The sequence below is a fragment of the Rhinolophus sinicus genome, chromosome 6 (genome assembly GCF_057876585.1).
Source record: "Rhinolophus sinicus isolate RSI-liver-muscle chromosome 6, RSI-T2T, whole genome shotgun sequence".
Classification (NCBI taxonomy): Eukaryota; Metazoa; Chordata; class Mammalia; order Chiroptera; family Rhinolophidae; genus Rhinolophus; species Rhinolophus sinicus.
In genome coordinates, this window is record NC_142506.1 from 36,477,452 (window position 1) to 36,495,376 (window position 17,925).

The window sequence follows — 17,925 nt, forward strand, 5'->3', positions numbered from 1 at the left end:
TGGCAACCTCTCAGCTAGAACCTGCAGGGCCCTCTCCACACTGACTGGAGAGCCATTCATGTTCTCCCACCCCTCCTCAGGGGTCCAACTCCCGAGAACAGTGGCTACCGGGCACCACACACTGTGTGGGGGCCACACGTCCTCCTGCCCAGAGTCAGACACCATTCCTACCTGGCAGGAATCCTGCTCACCGTGCCAGGTGTCTGAGTGGGTGGTGGACTCAGTGTCAGATGCGCACAACTGTAGGAGCCCACGGCAGCAGCAGACCACCAAAAGGAAGGTGACGCCTGCCACAGCCAATAGGGTGGTGTGCCATCAGGAAGCTCGAGTCTCCCAGTCAGACCACACTTTTGTTCCCAGCGCCACTCCTCATGGGCCTCCCGATGCTGAGCTTTCACATGTATAAACTGCTCCACTGCCCCTCTGGGCATTCTGGCCGGCGCTGTACCCTGCTCACTGTGCCATGTGTCATGCAGGGTGTCATGTGGGGTATCTGGTCCCGCTCCCTGCATAAGAATGAAGGATATGGTGAGGCCAAAAAGCAACACCCACGGAGCCATGGATAGGGGAGTCATACCACTATATTCTCGCTGGTGGCTGGATTGGAGACGCACAGAGCAAACATCTGCCAGTACCCCAACAAGGGGTCTTCCTGTCCCCCAGTCTCGCTGGCGGCCGGGCGAGATGCACACAGGAAGTAGGATGCACACAATGTGCAATCTGCCGTTCACTCTTCTGCCAACCAACCAACCAACCAATGCAGCCACGGCAGTCATATTAGTGGCTAATCGGTTGGTTACAACTGGTTACAGCTGACGGCCATCTACTACCCGAGCCAGCACCTTTCCATGTGAGGCCAAGTCTGGAAACTGCTCTCTGGGATTCTGTCCCAAAAGCATATATACATAAAATATATATTCCTGAATATTTTTTAGGTATTTGTTTTCAAATTTCATGCCATTTTTAAATCCAAACATCTTTTTCCTCCCTTTTTTCCACCTCCCCCCAACTCCAGTTCAAGCCGTTGTTTCTCAATCTAGTTGTGTAGGACACAGCTCCCTGGCCCATGCTGGTGTTATGAGCCTTGTGCTCCCCCCGGCTGAGGTAGTTGGTCGCCAGTCATCGGTCAGCCTCTCACAGCAGCTCATGGCAGCTCTAACAGGCTGCCAGCCACTCACGATGGCTGCTGGCCACTCACGCTGACCACCAGCCACTCGTGGCAGCACACGGTAGCCCATGGCAGCACACAGCAGCCCACGGCAGCACACAGCAGCAGCTCACGCTGGCTACCAGCCACTCATGGTGGCATACAGTAGCCCACAGCAGCACACAGTAGCCCACAGCAGCACACAGCAGCCAGCGGCAGCACACAGAAGCCCAAGGCAGCTCACGCTAACTTCTGGCTGCTCACGGCAGCCCAGCTCCAGGGAGAGCTATTGTTCACAATCTTGGCTGTAGAGGGTGCAGCTCACTGGCCCATGTGGGAATCGAACCAGCGACCTCGGCATTAGGAGTACGTCCACCAGGCCGGCCCAAATCCAAACATCTTAATGTTTCTATGATTTATTTCTTTCCAAGCTCACTTTTCCTTCCTCACACCCTGCTTTTCAATGATACCCCAAAACCTAATTTTTCCCTTTGTTTTATTGAGACATAATTGACACACAGTACTTGTTAAGTCTCTAAATGTGAGGTCTCTGAATGTTAGATTTCAGAGACCTTGACTTAGAGATAGAGCCATGTCTGTAAGAAAACAACAAAATGTCTGCTAGTCTGCACCTGCAGACAAAGCCAAACTTGCAATAACAAAAAATTCCCCCAAACAGCTACTGACTTGCAGGCAGTCAACACTTTCTGTACAAACAATGCTACCCTGTAAGCACTGCCCCTATATAACCCTTTTCATCCCCTCCCTCAGGGGCTGTAGTGGTCTTTGCACAGCCCCAGACTGCTCTTTTAACAAACTCTCTTAACTTACCTGACTGTGCACTCTCCTTTATCGGCTGACCTATCAGTACTGTTTAAGGTATACAGCATGTCTTGACTTATTCATATATCTATTGTGAAATGATTACTGTAAGTTAACATCCATCACGTCATCTAGATACAAAAAAAAATAGCTTTTTTCTTTGTGGACAATCTAGTTCCTTTTTTTATATTAAATATGTATTTTTTCAGTTACAGTTGACATTCAGTATTATTTTATATTCATTTCAGGTATAGTGGTTAGACATTTATATAATTTATGCAGTGGTATCCACGATACATCTAGTTCCCACCTGGTACTATACATAGCTGTTGCAACATTATTGACTATATTTTCTATGCTGTACTTCACATCCCTGTGGCTATTTTGTAACTACCAATTTGGATTTTTTAAAATAAATTTTATTGGGGAATATTGGGGAACAGTGTGTTTCTCCAGGGCCCATCAGCTCCAAGTCGTTGTCCTTCAGTCTAGTTGTGGAGGGCAAGCTCACTGCCCCATGTGTGAATCGAACCGGTAACCCTATTGTTGAGAGCTCACACTCTAACAAACTGAGCCATCCAGTCGCCCCTCAATTTGGATTTCTTAATCCCTTCACCTTTTTCATGCAGCTCCCCAACACCCTTCCCATATGGCAACCATCAGTTTATTCTCTGTATCTATGAGTCTGTTTCTGTTTTGTTCATTCATTTATTTTGTTCTTTAGGCTCATCATATAAGTGAAATCATATGGTAATTTTCTTTCTCAGTCTAACTTATTTCACTTAGCATAACAGCCTCTAGTTCCATCCATGTTGTGCAAATGGTAAGATTTCATTTTTTTATGGCTAATATTCCACTGTATTATGTACCTCTTCTTTATCCAATTGTCTATTGACAGACATTTGGGTTGCTCCCATATCTTGGCTATTGTAAATAATGTTGCACTTAATAGGGATGCATATGTCTTTTTGAAATAGTGTTTATTTCTTCAGATACATAAATACCCAGAAATTGAATTCCTGGGTCATAAGGTAGTTCCATTTTCTTAATTTCTCTTCATGAGAATTCATTATTCGTGTATAAAAATGCAACTGATTTCTGAATATTAATTTTGTACCTTGCTACTTTACTAAATTCATGTACCAGTTCTAATAGTTTTTGGTGGAATTTTTTGGGTTCTCTATATATAGTTTCATGTCATCAGCAAATAATAACAGTTTTGCTTCTTCTTTCCCATTTGGGTACCTTTTCTTTTGTCTGATTCCTGTGGCTAGGACTTGTGGGGGCAGAGCCCCAGAAAGTAGTTTACAGGCTCTCGGCCTCACGTGGAGGAGTGCTGGCTCGGGTAGTAGATGGCCGTCAGCTGTGGCTGATTGGCCGTCAGCTGTAGCCAGTTAGCCAATTAGCCGCTAATATAACTGCTGTGGCTACGAAGGAGAGCCGAGGAGAGTGGAGGAGAGTGAAAGAGAGTCGTCGGTGGGTTGCAGACAAAATGGACAGCAGGTCGCACGTCCAGTGAACCCAGCCTCCAGTGAGACCGTAGTGGTATGACTCCCCTACCTATGGCTCCGTGGGTGTTCCTTTTTGGCCTCACCATATCCTGCGTTATGTGGGGAGCGGGACCAGAGACCCTGCAGGTCTCCCCGCACGACAAATGGCGCAGCGAGCAGGGTATGGTGCCAGCCAAAACCTACCGAAGCATGGTGGAGCGGTTTGTTCGTGTGAGAGCCCAGCTTCGGGAGGCCCATGAGGAGCGACACCGGGAACAGGAGGCGCGGTCTGCCTGGGAGACTCGAGCCTCCAGCTGGCACACCACCTTCTTGGGCATAGAAGGCGGTGTCCTCCTTTTGTTGGTCTGCTGCGGCCTTAGGATCCGAAGCTTGTGGATAGCTTACAAGGAGGCCTCCACCCACTCAGACACCTGCCACGGTGAGCAAGATTCCGACCAGGTAGGAATGGCGTCTGACTCTGGGCAGGAGGATGTGTGGCCCCCACACAGTGTATGGTGTCCAGTGGCCACTGTTCTCAAGAGTTGGACCCCCAAGGAGGGGTGGGAGGACATGGACGGCTCTCCAGCCAGCGTGGAGAGGGCCCTACAGGCTCTGGCTGAGCAGTTGCCGGAGGAGGAGAAGGCTACAGCCGGCCGCGTGCGCTGGATGTTCCTCACGGCTTTGAGTCTCAACACGGAAAATGTGCTTAATGCAAGAGCCCAGGTGCCTGACCAGGTGTCCCGGTTGGACGCGCTGGAAGCCCGGGTCCGCCTGTTAGAACAGGGGCCCCAAGGTGGAGACTCTGAGGCAGAGGAAGCAAGTGGAGAAAATGTACCTCCCAACCCCCAAGCCCGGCCCATCATGAAGCACAAGGTAAAGCATGAGCAACCTTTGGGCCCCGGGGGTGTTGCTGCCGGCAACCCAGCTGTGACTGAGTTCACTACCTAAACCCCATACACTCCCACTGAGTTGCAGGAGCTGGGGAGGCGGTACAGACAGCGCCCTGGAGAGCCAGTCTCAGCTTGGCTGTTACGTTTATGGGATGAGGGAGCAGACAGCATTCTCTGCTCCCCAGGCGAGATGGAAAAGCTAGCCTTCGTGACAGTGCATCCGTCCCTGCGACAAAGGTTACAAAACTGCCATAGGTTGGCCAACAACCAGGGCAACCATTCTCTAATGGTGTGGCTCACGGCTGCGGTACGCACCGTATGGGAACAGGCTGGCGAGCTGCCAGACACTGTGAGTCAATGGCAGTCATATACAGAACTTACGCAAATAATCCGTGAAATGGGTATGAGACATGCTATTTTTAACCTCAACATGCAGGGCCCAGTTGATGAGCTTTTTACTGCCAGCATGAGAGATCTGGTTTTGGACACTGCACCTGCGAGTGCTTTTGGATCCTTGGTTGCTATTCTTACACCGTATGTAGGGCGACGGATCCATGAAGTTACAACTGCCATGGCCACCCTAGGGGATGTTGAAAGCCGGAGGCGAAGGAAGTTAAGACAGGAGGTCCGCACAGTTGAGACCTGGAAGCCCACACCAAAGGTAAAGGGGCGAGGTCGCGGGCCTCAGAGAGTAACACGCGCACAGATGTGGCGTGATCTCGTGGCAGCAGGGGTTGATCAGGAAAAAATAGACCAGCAACCCAATGCACTCCTGCTGGAACTTTGAAAACAGTTGCGTCCGGAACAACAATTCCGGAGAAACATAAAGGAGGAGTCTGGCAAAGCACGACCCGTGTCCCTCCAGGACTTCATGCAGCCGCTTGAGGCCGACTCCTTGCAGCTTGATTAGGGGTGGGGCCAAGGTACCCAGTCAGAGGGGACGAGCAGGGACCGGAGGCCCCATGTGGAACTATCCATACATTGGTCCCCTTCGAATGTACAGAGGGTTTTGGCTCTAGTTGACACTGGTGCTGACTGCAGTCTCGTTTATGGGAACCCAGAACTGTTCCCCGGACCAGCAGTCTGCATTGATGGCTACGGGGGAAAAACTGTGACTGTGAAAGCCGTTTCCTTACCACTGGGTATAGGAAGGCTCCCTCCTCGTACCTACAAGGTTTATGTCTCCCCCGTTCCGGAGTATATTCTAGGGGTGGACGTGCTACATGGCCTCAGCTTACAGACGTCGGTAGGAGAGTTCCGTCTCCGGATCCGGGTGGTGAAAGCGGTGACACGCGGGCATGCTCACCACCCTCCTCAAGCGTTGCCACAGCCCTGGCGCGTGGTTACAGTGCGACAGTATCGCCTGCCAGGAGGACAGGAAGAGATTGGTCGTACAATATTGGAATTGGAGAAGGCACATATTGTGAGGCCAATGCACAGTCCCTTTAACTCCCCAGTATGGCCTGTCAAGAAGCCAGATGGGACCTGGCGAATGACTGTGGACTATAGGGAGTTAAACAAGGTGACGCCACCCTTGCACGCTGCAGTGCCTTCAATTCATGATTTAATGGATCGTCTGACTGTCCACCTAGGGACATATCACTATGTAGTGGACTTGGCCAATGCTTTTTTCTCCATTGACATTGCACCCGAGTGTCAAGAGCAGTTTGCTTTTACGTGGGATGGGCGTCAGTGGACTTTTCAAGTCCTTCCGCAAGGATACTTGCACAGCCCCACTATCTGCCACGGGCTTGTGGCCCAGGATTTGGCACAGTGGGATCGCCCATCCTCTGTGGCCTTGTTTCATTATGTTGATGACATTCTGTTAACCTCAGATTCTCTTTCTGATTTAGAGCAAGCAGCTCCCTCTCTTCTCCGCCACCTGAAGTCACGCGGCTGGGCGGTGAATGAGGAAAAAGTCCAAGGCCCTGGCTTATCCGTCAAGTTTTTGGGTGTTGTGTGGTCGGGTAAGACAAAGGTTATACCTGAGGGAATCATTGACAAAATACAAGCCTTTCCCCGGCCGACCAAGGTCTCCCAACTGCAGACGTATTTGGGTCTGCTAGGATATTGGCGGGCGTTTGTACCTCATTTAGCACAAATGGCAAGGCCCTTGTACAATATGGTAAAAAAGGGGGCCTCATGGGATTGGACTGAGGCTATAGAGCAAGCTTCGTTGCCACGAAACGGGCAGTGCAGCAGGCACAGGCTCTGCAAGTAGTGGACCCAGGCCGCCCATTTGAACTTGATGTTCACGTAACCCAAGAGGGGTACGGATGGGGCCTCTGGCAACGGCAGGAGCATCTCCGGTTGCCAGTGGGATTTTGGTCCCAATTATGGAAAGGAGCGGAGGTCCGCTACTCTCTAATAGAGAAACAGCTGGCTGCTGTGTATGCAGCCCTAGTGGCCACAGAAGCCATCACAGGAACGGCACGCGTATTGGTTCGAACAACCTATCCTGTCCAGGGGTGGGTCCGTACATGGACCCAGGGACCCAAAACAGGGGTGGCACAGACCACCACCCTCGCCAAGTGGGGTGCCTACTTGGAGCAACGTAGCACCCTTAGTTCAAGCCCTTTGAGCACAGAGCTACAACAGGTCCTGGGGCCTGTGGAGCTTGTAGCCCAGGCTGAGCCAAGTGCTTTGCCTAGAGGGGAGGACTTGGAGACCTCGCCCTACAAAGAAGGACAGTCCCCAGTACCTGAGGATGCCTGGTTTACCGATGGTTCTAGCCGAGGGGCTGCAGCTGTTTGGACGGCTATTGGTGTGCAGCCCAAAACAGACACCATTTGGTTTGATACTGGGATGGGCCAGAGTAGCCAGTGGGCTGAATTACGGGCTGTGTGGATGGTAATCAGCCACGAGCCTGGGCCCCTAGTTATTTGCACTGACAGCTGGGCGGTGTTCCGGGGCCTAACGTTGTGGCTCCCTACATGGAAACACCAAAACTGGTTGGTGGGACACCGTCCACTGTGGGGTCAAGCCATGTGGCAGGACCTCTGGGACCTAGGGCAGAGAAAGGAGGTGACCTTAATGCATGTCACAGGTCACTCCCACTTAGTGTCCCCAGGTAATGATGAAGCAGATGCCCTAGCACGGGTACGATGGTTAGAGCGGGCTCCTGCCACTGATGTGGCCCATTGGCTGCATAGGAAATTACAGCACGCTGGAAACCGAACTATGTGGCAGGTGAGCAGACGCTGGGGCCTGCCTTTGAAATGGCAGGAGATAGCAGATGCCTGCTATGACTGTGCCGTCTGTGCCCAGGACAGCCCCCAAAGGCGGAGGCTCCCCTGGGAGACACAGCAGATTACGCGAGGGAGGGTGCCCCTCACTCGCTGGCAAGTGGATTACATTGGACCCCTGCCTAAGGCCCGCAATGCGATATATGCATTTACAGCAGTGGACACTGCTATGGGGTTGATGTTTGCTTGGCCCTGTCTGGCTGCGGATCAGCGGCATACAGTGGTCGCCCTTACACGACTGTGCACCCTCTATGGGTGCCCCCAAGTCATTGAAAGTGACAGGGGTACCCATTTTACGGGGCAAGAAGTGCAGCGCTGGGCTGCCAGGATGGACGTGCAATGGTTGTTTCACACCCCGTACAATCTGCAAGCAGCTGGCATGATTGAACGTTATAATGGTCTTTTGAAGCAAGGTCTCCGTGTGTCAAAACACCCTCCCACGATGCGTGACTGGGCCTCGCGTCTATGGGACGTCCTGAGAGTCCTGAATGAGAGACCACGGAAGGGAGGGCCTGCACCAGTAGAAGCTCTGCTACATCGAACGGCTGCTCCCATTCAATTACAAGTTACCACCAGTGAGACTCTGTTAAAGCCAGGCTACGGCAGAAATGGGAACATTTTGCTGCCAGCACCCACATGCTTGAAAGCAGGGGAACGGCAGCAATGGACTTGGCCCTGGCAGGTCAAAAGCCCCCACTGTCGGTGGTTGGGTCTGATAGCCCCATGGGGGGCCGGTTTGACTCATGATTTGCAAGTGACGCCAGGGGTGGTGGCTGAGTGGCCACCACAAGTGACTGTAGTATACAGAGGTCCCGATACCGGGATGATTTTGCGAGGGAACTATGTGCTCTCACTATGGCCTATTATGGGGTCCCCTGTTCTGTTACATGTTGAAACTATGCAAGGGACCCCAAGCACTGCCATAAAGGTTTGGTACCACAAACCGGGAAAGGTGCCAGTGGCAGCAACCCTCCTTTCCCAGGACAAGAAGCTGGCATGTATCCTCCCAGATGGAAGGGATTTGCCATTGTTGGTTCCTAAGACTACCGTTTCTTTTCGTCCATAGGTGTCAGTAGGCTAATATGACACAGGGACCCTCGCGGAAGACGCTTGTCGCATAGATTGTGAGGCGAGAACCTGTAGGGGTGGAGTGTGGGGGCAGAGCCCCAGAAAGTAGTTTACAGGCTCTCGGCCTCACGTGGAGGAGTGCTGGCTCGGGTAGTAGATGGCCGTCAGCTGTAGCCAGTTAGCCAATTAGCCGCTAATATAACTGCTGCGGTTACGGAGGAAAGCCGAGGAGAGTGGAGGAGAGTGAAAGAGAGTCGTCGGTGGGTTGCAGACAAAACGGACAGCAGGTCGCACGTCCAGTGAACCCAGCCTCCAGTGAGACCGTAGTGGTATGACTCCCCTACCTATGGCTCTGTGGGTGTTCCTTTTTGGCCTCACCATATCCTGCGTTATGTGGGGAGCGGGACCAGAGACCCTGCAGGCCTCCCCGCACGACAGACTTTCAATACTATGTTGAATAAAAGTGGCAAAAGTGAATATTCTTGTCTAGTTCTTGATCTTAATGAGATGCTATTAATTTTTGCTTGTTGAATATGTTAGCTGTGGGTTTATCGTATATGGTCTTTATTATGTTGAAGTATATTCCCTCTATTCCCACTTTCCTGAGAGATTTTTAAAATCATAAATGGATGCTGGATTTTGTCAAATGATTTTTCTGTATCTATTGAGATGATCAGATGATTTTTATCCTCATGTCCTCTTGAGAGGTGCTCTGGTGCAGGCCCAGGTCATCCACAGCTGATGAGCCAGGGACTACCTGGTAGGAGCTGTAAGTGCTCCACGGTTCGTCACTCCGTGCTGGACCTGGGAGAGGCCATGCTGCAAGCCAAGGATGGCTGCCACCAGTACCACGACCGGGGTAGGCCTGCAAAAAGCCTAAGGCACCTAGAGGCCTGCTGAGCCTGCTGGCTCCCATAAGGCTCAGCTGCTATAGAGCCTCATATGATATGCAAGTTTGATGAGGCGGGGTCTCAGGGTATCACTGAAGTGGAACAAATGTTGTTCACCAGGTTAATGTAGATTCTGATTTTGTGCCAGTGCTGAGCTTGGAGCTACTTAGCAAAAATCTCAGAGTACACCAAGGCCAGCTGCTGCCCACCTGAGGTCTATAGAGTCTCAAAAAGTTGTCCAAGAAAGAGTGTAATGCGAGTGGGGCTGACTGCTAAGAAATTGCCTCCAGCATTGTGCAAATTGGGTGGGGCAGGATCCCAGGCAGTCACCAGTGTGTGGCGAGTGGAGTTCACCAGGTCAATGCAGATTCAGATTTGGCTGTATGTGGGAGGGTTCAACACAAGAAAGATGGCACCTGCCTGTATGGTGCAAGGGAGGATTCTACACAGAGAAAGTGGCGACAGTCCCTCCAGTCTTCACCCTAAAGCCACACAACTCAGTCTCTCCCTGTATGTCTCTGATGCCTCCCAAATCACTGTCCTTCCACAGGAGCCCAGGGTGTTTCTTTGAGCAGTGAATTTGTGTGCAGGCCCTTTAAGAGGACGTCTGGGTTTCCTGCAGCCTTCCATTTCACTTGGAGGATCAGAATCCCCAGTTTTTCATAGCCAGATGTTGTGGGAGCCCTTTTTCCTGGCACCAGTACTCTGGGCTGGTGAACCCATTGTGGGGCTGGGGTCCCTCGCTCTTCTGGGAGGACCAACCTCCATGGCCAAAATATTCCTTCCAATTCTCAACCACCACACGCAGGTGTGAGGCCATCCAGTTCCACGCCTCCACCCCTCCTACCAGTGTTGTCATGGCTTCTTTATATTCTTATAGGACTTCTATTCGGCTACATTTCAGATGGTTCTTCAGGTTTTTCTATAATTTAGCTGTAATTTTAATGTGGCCATGGGAAGAGACAAGCACAGTGTTTACCTACTCCATCGTCTTTGACCCTTTCTCAACCTAGTAGTTTCTTGAACACCATATGCACTGCCCAGTTGCCACACCTGACACACCTTTCCAGTTCACCTTTCACTGTATCATCCCAACCCAGTACCATTTCCTGAGAGCCTACCACCCCACCCCACCCCACCCTTAACTTCAACACACAGGATTTAGAGAGTAGCATCAGGATCTGTGGAAACAGATCTGGGGAAACAAAGAATAAAACACTGTCTTGCACTCAAAGAACTTGGCTACGTGAGGGACAGACCTATAAACAGTAGTTGAAATACAGCTGGCTTTGGGGATAAAGCATGGCTGTGCTTTGTGAAGATAGCTTTAAGTTGGCAATCACTTTTTATTAATCCACCCTCCACAAATTCTTCCAAACCACTGGTCACAAACTCAAGTGCTTATCGAGTAAGCAAGTAACATGAATGTATGAATCAGACCCGGTGTGCGATAGTAGCTCATGATGGGACCTGTGGCCAAATGGAGAGTCCACGTCCTATCTAAAGGCATTCAATTTCTCATTCTTTTCAAATGTTATGCCCGCAAAACAAAATATGCCTACAGATCTAATTTGGTCCAATCTGCCAGGTTGTGACTTCTGGGTAATAATATCAACAACAACATTTATTGTTTACTACATGTAGGTCACTGTTCCAGGTACTTTATACGTATTAATTCATTTACTTCTTACAACTGTCGAGGTTGACATGATTCTGCTTAACTTACAAATGGAGCAGCTGAGGCACAGGAGAGGTCATGTAACTTGCTGATGTTACACAGCTATTAAGTAGGGTGGTGGAACTCTGATTTGAACCTAGGCAGTCAGACTTCTCCAGACTCCACTCTAAAATAAGTGCTTCATAGCACTATATGCTACTGCTCTGTATCTAAACTTTAAAATTTTCTTTATTCAGCTTATAATACAGAATGAGTTACATATTTAATAATTTATTGTGCCAAATACCATTTGTTTTTGTTTTTGGACAAACTCTTTTAAGCAGTACATACAGATTTGATGGAAAAATTCATGTCCATCCAAGGGCCTTAATTTGTAAGAAATAACTTTGCAGTTACCCAAGAAATATATGTTCATTACAGAAAAAAGCAGGTAGAGCGGTGTCCAAGTTATTTAATGTATTCTCACAGTCACTCCCCCAACCCCTCTCCCCTCCTCCAACCCACTTCTGATACCCTTCCCAATTCTGGGTGCATGTGGTTTTGTGCTCAGTCCTCCTTACAGGTACAAATAGTAGGATGTTTTGTTTTGTTTTGAATAACCATCTGCATAATGTTTACAACTCTGTAGATCTTTCTGGACCAGGCAATCGATTAGGCCAGTGTCTGCAGAGACATCCTATTCATACGAGCCAAAACAAATCTAAGGGCACCTAGGGATTTGCTGAAATGGGAAAATATTAACTCGCAAGTCTTTGATCTTAATTCAACGGATTTTACTAGCACAGGGGATGTGGCCACTTTTCATTCAAAAACTTTCCTAACAACTCTGAACATTACATTCTGTTCTTTTCACTTAATTTAAAGCCAAAAATTAAGAAGCTTGACGTAGGTTATCCATTCTGCTTCCCCGCCTTTGTTCATATTGCTCCCTCAGCCAGGACTTCCCCACAACACCTACACCCTCTTCCCACACCCTAGCTGCTACACAACCTTCCCAACACTCCTCACATCCTACCTCCTCTTGGAAACCTTCTTTGTCCTCCAAAGTGGTGCTTGCCCCCCGAATATATCTCTGAGAGACTGGCACTTAATATCTATTTCAGTTGTCTATTTCTCTCTCGCCTAATTTGTAGTTGGAATTGATGTAGTAACTATACTTTTTTAAACATAATTTGTACCTAAAATTTATGTAGTAAATTCTTCTGAAAAAAGTTGTGCCCTTGAACTTTAAAACTTAGCAATTTATATTACAATCTTGAGAATGGTAAAAATACATGGGTTGTGGGCTTTGGCACTAAAGTAATGTGGGTTTGGCATCTAGTTCTAGTTCTAATGGCTGCGTGACCTTGAACTTTATGTCTCTGAGGCAGTTTTATCATTAGGAAAATAAAGACGTACTTCTCTGTGAAGATTAATGCATAAGAGTACAGTGCACACCACCTGTCCAAATTCATGCTAAGTGTTAGCTGCTGTTATATTTTTCAAGAGTAATTTAATCAAAGGGAGAGATTTAACCAAAAGGAATGAAAGATTGTTGCCAGTTGACTGGGAACTACCCAAAACATATTTTGTAATGATATGCAACTTTACCTACATTGGGATTAATCTGTAATTTATACTTAGCATTGTTATCTATCCACGTATTCAGTATCGAAATACATCTTAAATGGTTTAAAAAATGTATCTGACTCCTTTAAAATGCTCTAATAAAAAAAGAGTTTTGAAAAATTACAAAGAATATTGGCACCATTTAAGGGAGTATCTTTCATGCCAGGAAGTGTCTCTGAATAAAACACCACCTTAATCTCTAGGAGACAGAAACTTCAGTTCATCCAAATCTCTAAGCATCAAATTTAAAATAACTTAGAAAGTATTTTCAACTCATTTAATAGTAAACTGGCTTCTGAGCCAGTAAAAAAATCCAGTAATACAGTTGAGTGTTTAAACCCTTGTTTTTAAGACCCTTAGACAAGAACCAATATGCTTAGCAGCTGACTGCTGCCAAGTTTAACCTGGAAAGACCCACAGACAATGCTGACTAACAAAGACTACACCTAATGAACTCTTCAACCCTGGTTCATTCAGAATCCCAAGAGGAAATGTGTCCCATTTCCTTGTACTTGCCTTTTTCAGATAAACTAAAAGGCGGTCTCTAAAGCCACAGAATTAAACAAACGGATATTCTTTCAGCATCAGTATCAACTAAGCGTATGCTAACATATACAATCACATTGCACACTGATTCAATTATACATTAATCTCTACTTGTTCTAAATCAGAAGCCATTCTAGGTGCTGGGGGAGTCCCAAGATGAACAAAACAATGTATTGTTACCCACAGGCAGCTCTAAGTTTGAGCTTGACTTACAAAACAGTAGTATTTTAAGTCATCACTAATTCAAAACTGAAGTAGGCACTAATTCATAGCTGAGATGGGATAGCAGAACAGTACCCCAGAGCTGTGAGTGGGCAGGAGACAAGGCCACTGAAGAGGCAGGAAAAGAAAACTATAGCATAATCTTGGTCTTGGGAGTAACAGACTCATTCAGATTCCAGACCTGCCATTACCAGCAATGCAAACATATCTGATTTGGCAATTAGTGTGTATTTCATAATTAAAATTTTTAATTACCAAACATTCTTTATTTCAGTTTTAAAGATCAAATGAGAACAGTGATGGAAGTGTATAGCACAGAGCTTATCACTGGGACACTCAACTAGTATACTAGTTTTAAAAATGTAGTATCCCCTTAAGGAATATTCAATACAATTTTGTTAATATGATTTATATTAATACATGGTAATACAATTTTGTTCAAAACCGTGTTTCCCCGAAAATAAGACAGCCGGACCATCAGCTCTAACGTGTTTTATTTTAATATAAGACCGGGTCTTATTTTAATATAGGACCCAGTCTTATGTAATATAATGTAATACCAGGTCTTATAGAATACCTGTTCTTACATAATATAAGACCAGGTCTTATATAAGACCGGGTATAATATAATATAATATAATATAATATAATATAATATATAATGTTAATATAATACCGGGTCTTATATTAATTTTTGCAGCAAAAGATGCATTAGAGCCGATGGTCCACCTAGATATTGTTTTCGGTGAAAGACGGTACAATTTTGCTCATGATCATGATGATGCAGACAGAGAGTGAGCAGTAGTGTTAATGAAAAAGTTTTCAAATCAATCAGAACTAAATTCAAATTAGGTTTCCAGCTCTTGATAGCCAGCTGTCTTACCTTAAAGAAGTTATTTTATCATCATGGAGAAATTTTCACAGGATTGTAAAAATTAAATGTTAGGGATATAAAGCCCTCAGCATAGTGACTGACACTCCTGAAATATTAACTTCACTCTTCATGACCCCTAAATAAACATTTCCAAGCTGTACTAGACATTTGAGTTCTGGCTCTCAGCATGCAAACCCAGCACTACTGGAGCCCCTTCCCTCTTCTCCAGAGGTGAGAAAGGGAGGAGACAGTTCTTCTCCCTGCCCTCTGCTGGTGAAGCATGGCCTGCAGACTAAGCACAGCTAAAATAATGCTCCCTCCTGGGGCTCCAATTTTACAGGATGACACAGCAGACACTTTCAGGGCTGGTGGTAACAATGGCAGTGCCTGTGGCAGAATCTCAGCAGTATCTTGGCACCCTAGTACCACAGCAACTTCTCATCAATTCTGTGAGCTACACACATCATCCTTGTGGGGACAGAGTTCCAGAGAGCAGTTTCCAGGCTCTCAGCCTCACGTGGAAAGGTGCTGGCTCGGGTAGTAGATGGCCGTCAGCTGTGGCTAGTTGGCCATCAGCTGTAACCGGTTAGCCAATTAGCCAATGATATAACTTCCGCGGCTGCGTTGGTTGGTCAGTTGGTTGGTTGGCAGGCAGAGAAGCAGTCAGCGGGTTGCAGGTCGTGTGACTCCAGCCTCCAGTGAGACTGTAGTGCCTCCAGTGAGACTATAGTGGTATGACTCCCCTATCTTTGGCTCCGTGGGTGTTTTTTTTTGGCCTAGCTATACCCTGCGTTCTTATGTGGGGAGCAGGAGCAGAGACCCCACGGGCCGCCTTGCACGACAAATGGCGCAGTGAGCAGGGTGTGGTGCAGGCCAGGGCCTACCGAAGGATGGTGGAGCAGTTTGTGCGTGTGAGAGCTCAGCTTCGGGAGGCCCGTTAGGAGCAACACTGGGAACGGGAGGACATGGATGGCTCTCCACCCAGCGAGGAGAGGGCCCTGCAGGTTTTGGCTGAGTGGTTGCCAGAGGAGGTGAAGGCTACAGCCGGCCGTGTGGGCTGGATGTTCCTCACAGCCTTGAGTCGTAACATGGAAAATGCGCTTCATGAAACAGCCCAGGTGCCGGACCAGGTGTCCCAGTTGGAGGCGCTGGAAGCTTGGGTCCGCCTGTTAGAAGAGGGGCCCCACATTGGAGACTCTGAGGTAGAGGCGGAGGAAGCGAGTGGAGACAATGTAGCTCCCAAGCCCCAAGCCTGGCCAATCTTGAAGCAAAGGGTAAAACGTGAGCAACCTTTGGGCCCCGGGGGCATTGCTGCTGGCAATCCAGCTGTGACTGAGTTCACAACCTACACCCCTTACACTCCCACTGAGTTGCAGCAGCTGGGGAGGCGGTCTCAGCTTGGCTACTATGTTTATGGGATGAGGGGGCAGACAGCATTCTCTGCTCCCCAGGCGAGATGGAAAAGCTAGCCTTTGTGACAGTGCATCCGTCCCTGAGACAAAGGTTACAGAACTGCCATAGGTTGGCCCAAAACCAGGCTAACCATTCTCTAAGAGAGGCTCACTGCTGCGGTACACACAGTATGGGGACCGCAAGCTGCCAGACACTGTGAATAAATGGCAGTCATATACGGAACTTAACTCAAATCATCCGTGAAATGGGTATGAGACATGCTATGTTCAACCCTAATATGCAGGGGCTGGATGACGAGCTTTTTACAGCCAGCATGAGAGATCTGGTTTTGGATACTGCACCTGCGAGTGCTTTTGGATCCTTGGTTGCCATTCTTACACCCTATGTGGGGTGACAGATCCATGAAGTTACAACTGCCATGGCCACCCTAGGGGATGTTGAAAGCCAGAGGCAAATGAAGTTAAGACAGGAGGTCCGAGCAGTCGAGACCTAGAAGCCCAAATCAAAAGTAAAGGGAAAGGGGCGAGGTCGCAGGACTCAGAGAGTAACACACGCACAGATGTGGCATGATCTCGTGGCAGCAGGGGTCGATCGGGAAAAAATAGACTGACAACCCAATGCATTCTTGTTGGAACTTTGGAAACAGTTGCGTCCGGAACAGCATTTCTGGCGAAGTCTAAAGAAATCTGGAAAGCGAGACCCATGTCCCTCCAGGACATCATGTGGCCGCTTGAGGCCGACTCCTTTCAGCTTGATTAGGGGTGGGGCCAAAGTACCCGGTCAGAGGGGACGAGCAGGGACCAGAGGCCCCACGTGGAACTGTCCATACATTGGTCCCCTTCTAATGTGCAGAGGGTTTTAGCCCTAGTTGACACTGGCGCAGACTGCAGTCTTGTTTATGGGAACCCAGAACTGTTCCCCGGACCAGCAATCTGCATTGATGGCTACGGGGGAAAGACTGTAACTGTAAAAGTTGTTTCCTTACCACTGGGTATAGGAAGGGTTCCCCCTCGTACCTACAAGGTTTATTTCTCCCCCATTCCGGAGTATATTCTAGGGGTGGACGGGCCACATGGCCTCAGCTTACAGATATCGGTAGGAGAGTTCCGTCTCCAGATCTAGGTGGTGAAAGCAGTGATACGCGGGCATGCTCACCACCCTCCTCAAGTGTTGCACAGCGCCGGCGCGTGGTTACAGTGCGCGTGGTTACAGTGCGACAGCACCGCCTGCCAGGAAGGGAGAAGACTGGTGGTACCCTAAGAAGTCCAGGAAGTCTGGCTGTGCCCAGAAGGACTGGTGGTGCCCTGAGAAACCCTGGCTGTCCAGGCTCCTCGCATAGGAATCCTCGCAGAAGACGCTTGTCGTGTAGATTGTCGTGTAGATTGTGAGGTGAGACACTGTAGGAGTGGAATGTGGGGACAGAGTCCCAGAGAGCAGTTTCCAGGCTCTCGGCCTCACGTGGAAAGGTGCTGGCTCGGGTAGTAGATGGCCGTCAGCTGTGGCTAGCTGGCCGTCAGCTGTAACAAGTTAGCCAATTAGCCACTGATATAACTGCCGCAGCTGCGTTGGTTGGTCAGTTGGTTGGTTGGCAGGCAGAGAAGTGGACAGCAGGTTGTAGGTCATGTGGATCCAGCCTCCAGTGAGACCATAGTGGTACAACTCCCCTATCTATGGCTCTGTGGGTGTTCCTTTTTGGCTTAGCCATATCCTGCGTTCTTATGTGGGGAGCGGGAGCAGAGACCCCCGCAGGCCGCCTTGAATGGCGCAGTGAGCAGGGTCTCCTCATGACAATCCTTATGTAAACAGTCAGTTCCTGTTGTTTATAAAGCAGAACCCTAACAAGTATACTTTTGTAAAACTAATTAAAGTAAATTAATATCAGTGCCATGAAATTATTTTAATATCTTTTTCTCCATGATTGAAAATACAAAGATAACGGAAGCAATGGATTCTTCTGCTGTAAAGATGGGTGGAATATATTAAAATCCACTTGTTGAATTTTCTTTAAATAGTCCTCCAGAACAACCTAAAA

The 17,925-nt window shown here is 48.4% G+C and overlaps 1 protein-coding gene across 2 annotated transcripts in view; it reads right to left on the reverse strand.

Annotated features, from left to right (window-relative positions):
- Positions 1–11,440: 11,440 nt before the first annotated feature.
- Positions 11,441–17,925, reverse strand: part of NDUFAF6 (NADH:ubiquinone oxidoreductase complex assembly factor 6) — a 36,167-nt gene continuing 29,682 nt past the window's right edge. For both annotated transcript variants that reach the window (XM_019713346.3, XM_019713347.3), the window contains exon 9: positions 11,441–17,919. In XM_019713346.3, coding sequence (XP_019568905.2) covers positions 17,791–17,919 — 129 coding nt within the window. In that variant the 3' untranslated portion in view covers positions 11,441–17,790. The remainder of the gene's footprint in view (positions 17,920–17,925) is intronic.